Genomic DNA, 12,175 nt, shown 5'->3' with positions numbered 1-12,175 from the left:
TCTCTCTCTCTCTCTCTCTCTCTCTCTGTCTCTGTCTCTCTCTTTTTTTCTTTTTTAGAAGAAACGTCCGAAGTCCAAACGCAAATCCGGGACAGTTTCACATCTTTAACAGAACAGTTACAAGGTAGGAGACTAAAGCACTACAGTCAGAAAACAACAAGCATTGTTGGCATAGTTTATTTTTTTAAGTATACTCGTTTCTATGTTTGTATATTAGAACTTTTCAGCGCTGATGCATTCTGGGATAATTTAAAGTCAGGATTCAGGATATGAAAAATGTGTGAAAGTTATTTGCTGCTTGCTGGTGTAGTTCACTCTGTGTTTTCTCCTCTTGTGACAGAAATGTTAAATAAATGCAAGGGTGACCTGTTGGAGGGTACAGATACTCAGTGCAGAGCTCAGCCCTCCCTGTTAGAGAACCTGGTCTACTTTACTGAGGTGAGCCCCCCTCCCTGTTAGAGAACCTGGTCTACTTTACTGAGGTGAGCCCCCCTCCCTGTTAGGAAACCTGGTCTACTGTACTGAGGTGAGCCCTCCCTCACTGTTAGGAAACCTGGTCTACTTTACTGAGGTGAGCCCTCCCTCACTGTTAGGAAACCTGGTCTACTTTACTGAGGTGAGCCCTCCCTCACTGTTCGGAAACCTGGTCTACTTTACTGAGGTGAGCCCTCCCTCACTGTTAGGAAACCTGGTCTACTTTACTGAGGTGAGCCCTCCCTCACTGTTAGAAAACCTGGTCTACTTTACAGAGGTGAGCCCCCCCTCACTGTTAGGAAACCTGGTCTACTTTACTGAGGTGAGCCCCCCTCCCTGTTAGGAAACCTGGTCTACTTTACTGAGGTGAGCCCCCCTCCCTGTTAGAGAACCTGGTCTACTTTACTGAGGTGAGCCCTCCCTCCCTGTTAGGAAACCTGGTCTACTTTACTGAGGTGAGCCCTCCCTCATTGTTAGAAAACCTGGTCTACTTTACTGAGGTGAGCCCTCCCTCATTGTTAGAAAACCTGGTCTACTTTACTGAGGTGAGCCCTCCCTCACTGTTAGGAAACCTGGTCTACTTTACTGCTTTACTGAGGTGAGCCCCCCTCACTGTTAGGAAACCTGGTCTACTTTACTGAGGTGAGCCCTCCCTCACTGTTAGGAAACCTGGTCTACTATACTGAGGTGAGCCCTCCTCACTGTTAGGAACCCTGGTCTACTTTACTGAGGTGAGCCCTCCTCACTGTTAGGAAACCTGGTCTACTGTACTGAGGTGAGCCCTCCTCACTGTTAGGAAACCTGGTCTACTGTACTGAGGTGAGCCCTCCTCACTGTTAGGAAACCTGGTCTACTTTACTGAGGTGAGCCCCCCCCCCCATCCCCGGACTTCATAACACCTCAGAAATGCATATAATTCAGCTGTGGCATCCATTCCTCTCTCTCTCTCTCTCTCTCTCTCAGAGTGTGTGTATAGTCCTGTGGGTCTCCAGTTACTGCAGCAGTGTCCTCCGGCCACTCAAGTCCAGCCTACAGAAGAAGAAGAAGAAGAAAAAGGAGACAAACATTGTCACGGTGTGTGTGTGTGTGTGTTTCCATCAAATACAGTTTTGTGAATGTTCAGAAGAGGGTGCGAAAAGATTACAATGATCATCAAAAGACTGCCAGCTGGGCCTGCCAGAGATTTGGGGGAGGGTCTCTGGGCCTGCCAGAGATTTGGGGGAGGGTCGCTGGGCCATTTTTGGGCTTTCTGCAGTGGAAGCATGTGACTCAGGTCGCTGTGACATCATTATTTATTCTAAAAAATCTGCTTCCATCAGTTTCCATCACCTTTTTTTTTTGCATGTTCTCTATCGATATGCCAACTCTTCCACCTCGGGCAACCTTTTTTTTTTTTGTTGCAATATTTTGGCGGTTTTCTGATTTTGGGTGTTGCCACTGCGTTTGTAAAGCCGTTATAGAAACGGTTGGATGGAAACTCCAGTAGGATAGGAGTGGTAGTCAGATATGAGTCACAGTCTTTACCTTTTTGCAGTTAGACCTTTAGAACCAAGTGAACTGTGAGCTCTGAAAGGCTGTAAGCCGGCCTCACTGCTACAGCTGAACAGGCTGCGTTCCCTCTCTCCCTCCTCTCTCCCTCTCTCCCTCTCTCCCTCCCCGTTCCCTCTCTCTCTCCTCTCTCCCTCTCTCCCTCTCCGTTCCCCCTCTCTCCCCTCTCTCCCTCCCCATTCCCTCTCTCCCTCTCTCCCTCCCTGTTCCCTCTCTCCCCTGTTCCCTCTCTCCCTCCCTCCCTCCCCGTTCCCTCTCTCACTCCACTTTCTGACTGAGCATGTGTGTGTGTGTGTGTGTGTGTGTGTCGTGTGTATCTTCCAGCTAAGGTTAATGTACTTAAGCAGGTCCAGTTGTATCTGATCCTGTAAAAGCCCTGGGATTAAAAGCTCTTACACCCAACTCTAGGGCTGCAATGTGAGACCCCAGCTATAGTCTAGAGTTACACTTCCTTATGGTAAACTGTGTTTATATGAATAATTATGTGCAGTGATAGATATGTCAGGTGTATAATACTGGCTCATCACCCCCCCCCCCCAGCCACCAGTGTTTAACGGGTTCCAGGACTTCGTGAGCGGCCTGCAGACCCTGCTCTCCCGCGCTCTGGACCACATAAAGGAGCAGGAGGCCTCTCTCACCGCACTCAAACTGAGCTCCCTGTCTCTACAGGAGCCTGCAGTCACACAGGTGAGCCGCCAGAGGGCGCTGCAGTCTTGTGTCATCATTACAGTCATTTAGCAGGTTCTCTTATCCAGGGTGATAAAGTGTAAATCAGAACTAGGGACAAGTGCGCTGAGCAGACCACTATTTTCAAGGAATATGGGAAAGAAAAAGGATCTCTGTGCTGCCGAAAAGCGTGAAGTAGTTCAATGCCTTGGACAAGGTATGAAAACCTTAGATATTTCACGAAAACTTAAGCGTGATCATCGTACTGTTAAGAGATTTGTGGCTGATTCAGAGCACAGGCGGGTTCCTGCAGTTATAGGCACAATGAGGAAGGTTTCTGCCAGACAAAAACATCGGATTAAGAGAGCAGCTGCTAAAATGCCATTACAAAGCAGCAAACGGGTATTTGAAGCTGCTGGTGCCTCTGGAGTCCCGCAAACATCAAGGTGTAGGATCCTCCAGAGGCTTGCAGTTTTGCATAAACCTTCTATTCGGCCACACCTAACCAATGCTCACAAGCAGAAACGGCTGCAGTGGGCCCAGAAATACATAAAGACTAATTTTCAAACAGTCTTGTTCACTGATGAGTGCCGTGCAACCCTGGATGGTCCAGATGGATGGAGTAGTGGATGGTTGATGGACGGCCACCATCTCCCACCAAGGTTGCGATGTCAGCAAAGAGGTGGCGGAGTCATGTTTTGGGCCGGAATCATGGGGAGAGAGCTTGAGTATCAAATTACTTCAAATGAGTATGTGGAGTTTCTGACTGACCACTTCCATGGTACAAAAAGAAGAACCGTGCTTTCCGTAACAAAATCATCTTCATGCAAGACAATGCACCCACCATCTCATGCTGCAAGGAATACCTCTGCATCATTGGCTGCTATGGGCATAAAAGGAGAGAAACTCATGGTGTGGCCCCCATCCTCCCCTGACCTCAACCCTATTGAGGACCTTTGGAGCATCCTCAAGCAAAAGATCTATGAGGGTGGGAGTTCACATCCAAACAGCAGCTCTGGGAGGCTATTCTGACATCCTGCAAAGAAATTCAAATTCACAAGTTCAATGGATGCAAGAATTGTGAAGCTGCTATCAAATAAGGGGTCCTATGTTAAAATGTAACTTGACCTGTTAAGATGTTTTTGATTGAAATAGCTTTTGATTTCAGTAAATATGACCTCCTAATGCTGCAAATTCAACAAATGACCATTTTCAGTTCTTTACAACCTATAAAATGTTTTGAAACTCTGTTGTGCGTAATAATTTGGAACAGTGCATTTTAAGTTTTTTATTTTTTGAAAGAAAATACAGTTATCACTGGGAGGTTTGTTCAATAACATTCAAATTATACCCTAACAGTTGATGACTTGAAAATTATGCTGACTGTCATTTGCAACGACTATTTAGGAAAATCAGAGAAAAATATCATTCGCATAATAATTTGGAACACAGTGTAGTGCGAGGAATGACCGGCCTACATAGTCATTTAGACATTTTCAGGGTTTTTATTTTTTATTTTTTTGATAGTAGTGTTCCTCAAAACTTTGAAAAGTAGCCTCCCTTCCTGTAGGGGCTGTACGTTTCCTGTATTGACTGTGTTCTGGGTTGTTTTGGGTAAATCCAGGTCAGTGTTGTTAAACAAAATAATTCTTAACCACTTAACACCAAACATTCCAGAGGTGTTTCTAACCTTATAATCTAACTTTGTTTATCCATTTTTAAAATATAGGGTTTTTTGCAAATCAGATTTTCCCAAGTTGGTTACCTTTCGTTTTAGGGTGAACATACATAGCATCATATAAAAGATGGAACTGGGGAGAAAAAAAAAGACCCATAACATGATGAAAGAACTGTTTCTTTATGACCTTTTGGCAGTGGAGATAGGAGAAGTTGCGTTATTAGCCCAAACTTTGTTAGTCCATGTCTTTCATTATAATAGGGCAGCCTGTAGCGTAGTGGTTAAGGTAAACGACTGGGACACGCAAGGTCGGCGGTTCTAATCCCGGTGTAGCCACAATAAGATCTGCACAGCCGTTGGGCCCTTGAGCCTGCATTGCTCCAGGGGAGGATTGTCTCCTGCCTAGTCTAATCAACTGTATGTCGCTCTGGATAAGAGCATCTGCCAATAATGTAATGTAATGTAATAATGATCGGAGACGAGTTTAAGGGTGGGACAGTACATAGTCACTGTGTAATAATGACCAGCGTAGCCCTTATCATGTCCTCTGTGTAAGAAGGCTTTGTCTGAGCCTGGTAATGCGTAAAGCTCTGTATGATTACATTACATTAATTAAGTTTAAAAGTCTGACTTTTACCCCCCCACACGCTGTTGGTTTTCTAAAGCAGTTTAAATGGATGACCGTGTTTTAAGTGGCAGAACCAAACTCGTTTGACGGGTCTTTCGCTGGAGTTTGTCCCGGTTGTGTTTCAGAAAATGGAAAATACGCCGCTTGAGTAGAATGAACAGAGAGAAAATGCTTTCACTTTTTGTTTGTCTGTTCTGTTCAGTCACCATCCTTGTGGTTTGTGGGTTAGGCACTGTTCACACCCACAGTTTTACAGCCTTACCCCTCGTGACCCCTTACATTTTAATGAAAATTACACCGCTAACTGTGAGTCCAAAGTACAGATTGGGTTTTGAGGGGCCATTTTAAAACATTGTTTACATCTGTAACAGTATTTCACAAGATCAATACAAATTCATGCAAATGTAATTGAAATCTTGCGATTTTTCAAAAAGTCCATTGCTAGAAAATACTGGATGAAATTATGCCACTGTTTGAGTGGGAGGGAGGGAGGGGGAGAGGGGGAGGGAGGGAGGGGGAGAGGGGGAGTGAGAGTGAGCCATTTCATTGTGGAAGAAATACCCTGACCTGTGGGGTTTTTGGTGCTTTTATGGTTTCGTCTACAATAAAGACAATAATGCCCTGAGGGCACTCACCTCTTGAGTCCCGGTCACAGGGCTTTCACACAATGCGCAACAAAGGCGTGTCAAAGGCGTGTCGACAGCGTGTTGAAAGCGTGTCCTTCTCATGATCTTGATTTAGTTCTCATGATCTCATGATTGATTTTGATGTTCTCAGGCTGCCGGGCCCCAGCGGTGTATCCTCAGATTACATGGGCAGTTAGGGCAATTGGGCAATAGGGCAATAGATAAGGTACAATTGCCTACCAAATTGGGAGACAATGGGAAAAACCAGAAACGGCACCTGTACCCCACTGTACACCCCCTCCCCTGTTTAAATGTAGGCTGATGTAACGGTTAAATATGGGATTAAATCATTTTGAAATGGTATTAAAACTGCAGTTGCATGGAAGCTATGAGCAGTACTGTGTGGATGAACAGGTGAATGACTCGCAGTGACTCCAGGTGGATTGTCTCCTGCTAATCGACTGTACGTCGCTCTGGATAAGAGCGTCTGCCAAATGCCATTAATGTCAATGTAATGTAAGCCCCTGAGGATTTGGGCCCGCAGTCTTGGGGTCCCCAGTCTAAACTCCTGAGTTTTGAGGGCCCAGTCTAAATTCGTAAACTTTGTTCCTCAATTCCTCCGGCTCGGTTCCTCTGTGCTGCAGGTTTTCAGGAAGTCGAGTGCCTGTGGGTATGGCCGCTTACGCATTCTCAGCACACGCCAACAGTCTTGGAAATTACTTTCATTGCCGTTTCGAGTGCCAGTGAATTTGGGACAGTTGGCCTCCATCACTGTGTCATACTACGGAGGGCGTATCTCATGAAGTGCCTCTTATCTTATCTAGGATCGGCCACAGCTGTCAGTTGTTTCTGAGCTGTAATTCCGGGGAATTCTGTAATTCCGTTTTCTGTCCTCCTCCTGAAGGCGGGTAGGGTGCGTTTTATAGGTTTATTATTTATTGTTTATTATTTGTTTGCTGAAGCGCAAGCTCTCACTGCTGTAATGTAATGTAATGCCAACATTACATTACAGTTACTTACAATGGGGGAAATAAGTATTGAACACATCAACATTTTGTCCAGTAAATGTATTTCCAATGAGCCCATTGAAGTGAAATTTGCACCAGACTTTGGTATTTACTGAAAAAATCCAGACAAAAAATCTAAACATTAAAGTCCATATGTAAATAAAGTCATGTGTAATAAAGTGGAATGAAACAGGAAAAAAGTATTGAACACACAAAGAAAAAGCAGTACACCACAGCAAGGAAAGGCAGCTGAGAACCATAACTAACCAGCTGAGAACCATAACTAATTAGGAGGCAACTCTACCTCCTTTCAGAGCTCACGGTTCACTTGTGCTAATTAATGTCAGCTGGGTTAGAATGTATTGATGGGCTATAAAAGGTTTTTTTTTGTTACCAAGGTGCCACACAAGAAACATCTAATGATGGGTAAAAGTAAAGAGCTCTCTCGAGATCTTCGCAACCAAATTGTTGCAAAACATGAAAATGGAATTGGCTACAGACGTATTTCACAATTTCTGAATCTTCCACTGAATACTGCGAGCGATTAGTTACTTCATACAGAAAGCGCCTTGAAGCTGTCATTACAAACAAAGGCTTCTCCATTAAGTATTAAATTAATTTCAGTTAGTGTGTTCAATATTTTCCTATGTCATTCCACTTTATTACACATAACTTTATTTACATGTGGACTTTAATGTTTAGATTGAGTTAATACCAAAGTCTGGTGCAAATTTCACTTGAATGGCCTCATTGGAAATACATTTACTGGACAAAATGTTGATGTGTTCAATACTTATTTCCCCCATTATATCTGACACTTTTATCCAAAGTGACTTACAGTTGATTAGACTAAGCGGGGGACAATCCCCAATGGAGGAATGTGGGGTTAAGGGCCTTGCTCAAGGGCCCAACAGTTGCACAGATCTTATTGTGGCTACGCTGGGGCTTGAACCACATGCCTTGCAGGTCTCAGTCATCATGTACCGTAACCACTTGGCTATCAGCTGCCTCGCTAGCATACCACCAATACCACCAGGCACTAGTGTACGCCCTCCCATGCTAACTGTAATACCATGACTCTTTACAGTGTCTGTATGTCTCTCTGTATGTGTGTCTGTCTGTCTGTCTGTCTGTCTGTATGTCTCTCTCTATGTGTGTCTGCCTGTCTGTCTGTCTTTCTGTCTGTCTGTGTGTGTGTGGCAGGATGAGGGGAAGATGGTGGCCGTTGCCATGGAGAAGGTGCAGAGCAGTTACCTGCGGTCTCTACAGGAAGTGAAGGAGCTGTTGAGGAAGAGGACGGACACCCTTCGCAACCTCAAGATCTGAACCCTGAACCCATGAGCCCTTGAACCCTGAACCCATGAGCCCCTGAACCCTGAACCCATGAGCCCCTGAATCTTGAACCCATGAACCCCAAATCCCTGAATCCCAATCCTCAGCCCTTCACCCCTGAATCACAAACCCCTGAATCCCAAACTCATAACCCTGAGGCCCAAACCCCAACCCTGCCCCTCTCATTGTCCATCTCTCTCTGGTGTCTTTTTTTATTCTCTTCTCTTCTCAATTTTCGGTTCTCTCTCTCTCACGCAAGCATCCTCACACACACACACACACACACACACACGCACACACACGCACACATGCGTGCACACACACACACTCTCACACACACACTCACACACACACACACACACACCACAGCTCTTCCTCCACACAGCTGTTTAAGACTTGATGAGTTGTGCATTACAGAGAAAAAAAATGACAATGTGTAAACAAAACATACACAAAGAACCTACGTATATAAGCAATTTCTGAATAACTGTTCGGATGAGTTATTGTACATATTCCACTACAGAAAAAAGAACTACTAAATCTACAGATCTTTTTTGTTTTTAATTTGTCTGTTGCCCCTGTTTACCTCTAGAGAAACCCACCCGTTCCGTTTGATCCTCCCTGCTAACATCAGCCATGCAAGGGATTGTGGGTAAGCCGCAAGTGGGTTGTGGGTGCAGTCAGACATTTTTTCAGTTAATTTGATGCAGCAGCATTCTTAAAGCAAATGGCTGGATACTATTCATAAGGCATCTGAGGGCTGATCTGAGATCTTGACTTTACCCATAATGAGCTAAAGGGCCAAACTGGTCCTAGGTCAGTACTCCCTTTGTATTTTGCGAATGTAGGACATGAAGATATTTTACTAGGGCTATGCTGTTTAAATTCTCATTACATTACAATTTATTTAGTGGATGCTTTTTATCCAAAGCAACTTGCAGTTGATTAGACAAAGCAGGGGACAATCCCCACTGGAGCAATGTGGGGTTAAAGGCCTTGCTCAAGGGCCCAACAGCTGTGCAGATCTTTTTGTGGCTACACTGGAGCTTGAACCACCAACCTTCTGGGACCCAGTCATGTACCTTAGCCACTAGGCTACGGGCACATTAGCCACTAGGCTATAGGCTGCCTCCAGGTCAGTGTAAGCGCTGATTAAATGTTTTGGGGGGAAACCGTCTGTGAATCATTATCGGGGACAGAACTCTTTCAGAACGCCTTCTACATTTAGAATATTGTGCAATTCTGGACAATTTAAAGAAGAAGTGGAAGTATTTCCCAAGCTGAGAGTGAGAGGATTAAAATGGCTGCCACTCTTAAAGAGTGACTGGGTTCAAGTGTCTGGAGTTCCGTCTCTGGGCCTCCCCTGAAACCAGAGCGTTGCTCTGACTCAGGACAGAATCTTCTCACGGAACGTTCAAATCCCCCCCCCGACTCTCCTCCGGCAAGAGTTGGAGTGGGAGGCGCCCTTTCCCCCTGCTCGTAAGGATGGGACTTTTCTTTTGGGATTGTTCTGTTGATTTTGATGGATTTTGGGGGAGAATTCTATTTCACCGACTTTCAGCTTGTATCCTGACGGGCTGCGGGTAATTGTTAATAAGAAACACAACACCGCCAGCTGATTGGTGGTTGCTTCCATGCTACCAATGTGCGCTATGGTCAAGCTCCTCTCTGGTTTCTGGACTGTCCAATCCCTGTTGTAATGCCCCTGAGGTGCATCGGGAAGATGAATTGAGACTGTGTTCGACCCTAAAATATATATTTTTAAATAATGTTTTTTTATTTTTTATTTTTTTTAAATCTTTTTTCCAAACCCATTATCGGAGCATGCCTGGTCTGTGACATGGTTGAACGGTTAGGTTGTATAATTTCAATAATAATTTCAGATTCTTTTGTCTGTTTTGGTGTCTACCATCTTTATTTTATTTTCTTTTGCTGTATTTTGTTTTCTTTTTGTGTATAAATTATATACCAAATAATGGCTTTACTGTGTAGCTATGCCATTTATGAACTTTAGGAATGCAATTGTGTGTTGTCTTAGAAGCCATACAATACGGAGAGAGCAGAATGTACTGCTGTTTACAAGAGAGACCCTGTAGGGCTTTGACCTCTTCCCTGTCCCATGCCACCCTGTATCTGCACTCTGAAAAACCCCTTCATTTATGCAGTTTTTTGGTCATAGGATTAGATTGTTTATTTTTAATTGAAATGGAAAAAGTGGTTGAAAACTGTGAACAATGGTGCGTATGAACAATATCCGTTACCCTCTCTGAGCTGCGAGTTATTCTCACCCCTTAAAGGGTCTCTCTGTGACCCCTGAAGTGGTCTATCTGTAACCCCTGAATGCCAGGGACCCTGGACTGGCTCTATGGGCAGAAGGACAGATGAACCTGACTGAACGGCACACTGTGCGGGAACAGGAAAGAGAAAAACACTGAGAACGGTGAACAATCTGCGTTAGCATTTGTCATCTGGTCTGAAGTTTGGAACCCTTTGTTGTTTCTTTTTGTTAAGAAAAGTGGAAAACTAAAAACTAAACAAAACACTGGAATGTTGAAAGGAGTTTTTTTTTTTTTTTTAATAAAGCCCTTTGGAAGATAAAAAGAAAAAGTTACAAGTCCCACCATGTTTTTGTTTTAACACCAGTATTATATTTGCATTGCGTTTTGTAATGGTATGTGAAGTGGTTTGCCATGTTGACCCAGTCAGGCACCTGAGTCCTATTTAAACAGGTGACCACTCGCCTGTGCTCTGGTACCTGCAGCAGGTAACTCATCCTGGCCCAGAAGCCCGATTTTAGATGTATGGTCTGGTGCCGGGGTAGAGCTGGAGGTGGTCCTGGCTCTCCATCTGAGCGCTTGATTGCTGCCAGAATACCGAGAGCCTGGAACGCTGTGAGCCCGGAACGCTGTGAGCCCGGAACGCTGTGAGCCCGGAACGCTGTGAGCCCGGAACGCTGTGATCCGGAACGCTGTGATCCGGAACGCTGTGATCCGGAACGCTGTGAGCCCGGAACGCTGTGAGCCCGGAACGTCGAGACTGAACTCTGAAATTGTGTCAGGCGCTCCAAAGCCAGGACTAGCACCTCCTCCCCTGGACTAGCACCTCCTATGCCTGCAGGCTATAGATCTTTCTCTTAGAGCCTTCCCCGTATGTTCAAGGATGCTCTCGTCCAAGGTGGGTCTGTCATCAAGTGTAAACGTCTGCAATGCTGATGCTGCTGTACCGCTACGGTCACACACGCAGGACGTAAAAACGCTGCGTCACAGCACAAAGGCCAAACGCAGGCGTGCTGCTCCCTTTCTGGATTTTGAACCAACCTCTGCTCTTAACTATTTAATAGCCCTGTCATTTATTTCAAATGACATTGGTGTCCTGTACCCACGGAGGTTTGTATGGCCACAGACGCCTGACACAAGTGTCGCGCAGGTGTGAATGATTCATTGAAACAAAGACAAAATGTTTCCATGGCGAGGATATTCATTTACTACTTGGCTAGAAAGCAATGTTTTAGACAATGATTAGGCGGCATGTTAAGACAGGACCAGGACACCAGAGAACCCCCTTCTCTTTACGAGGAGTGTCATCCTTATCGTCATTTAGATTAGATCAGCCTTTAGGGGTCAGGTGTGTGTGGCAGGGCTCACACTGTAAAGATGTCTGCCCCCATGCCGGGACTAGTGCCAGCTGTACTCTGGGCAGTCTTTAAGGAAGGGGGCGGGGGGGGGGCATGTAATGACTCATTCCCATGACCCCCACCTTGGCCTGACAGGGCCCTGAAGCTAGTTGGGGAGGGGAGGTCAGGCTGGGGTCCAGTATTGGGGCCCCAACTCAGCAGGACACTCTCCTTTGTCCTGGGGCATTGAAACATGATGGGCCAAGAGACAGGAGGTACAGGACTCTCTGATTGGCTGCGTGGGGCCATGCGCGCCCTGCAAACACACGCACATCATCGGCTGGGACAACACCGTTTTCAGGTGTTAGACATTGACAGGGGCGGTGGGTTGTTGTATAATTCCATGCTCCGCACACAGTAACCAGACAATAGCTCATCCGCACATGCGTGTTAACACGCTTCGATGCCTCACTTTCCCACTGTGGCTGTCGAGAGGAGTGCACTGGAAATCAGCGCTGATGTCAGTGGTCAGAGTCCCGTGATTGGTGTGTGTGTGTGTGAGAGAGGGAAATTGTGGTTGTGTGTAAGAGAGAGAGAGAGAGT

General features: G+C 45.5%; 1 protein-coding gene across 1 annotated transcript in view; it reads left to right on the top strand.

Annotated features, from left to right (window-relative positions):
* The window catches only part of LOC133140605 (N-alpha-acetyltransferase 25, NatB auxiliary subunit-like), a 24,222-nt gene extending 13,656 nt beyond the window's left edge, over positions 1-10,566 (top strand). The window contains exons 20-24 of the mRNA XM_061260642.1: positions 59-124; positions 341-438; positions 1,438-1,548; positions 2,563-2,709; positions 7,831-10,566. Of these exons, the coding sequence (XP_061116626.1) occupies positions 59-124; positions 341-438; positions 1,438-1,548; positions 2,563-2,709; positions 7,831-7,953 (545 nt within the window). The 3' untranslated portion in view covers positions 7,954-10,566. The remainder of the gene's footprint in view (positions 1-58; positions 125-340; positions 439-1,437; positions 1,549-2,562; positions 2,710-7,830) is intronic.
* Positions 10,567-12,175: the final 1,609 nt, after the last annotated feature.

Source organism: Conger conger, chromosome 11 (genome assembly GCF_963514075.1).
Source record: "Conger conger chromosome 11, fConCon1.1, whole genome shotgun sequence".
Taxonomy (NCBI): domain Eukaryota; kingdom Metazoa; phylum Chordata; class Actinopteri; order Anguilliformes; family Congridae; genus Conger; species Conger conger.
The sequence above is the reverse complement of the archived record's forward strand: the minus strand, read 5'-3'. Positions and strand labels throughout refer to the sequence as shown.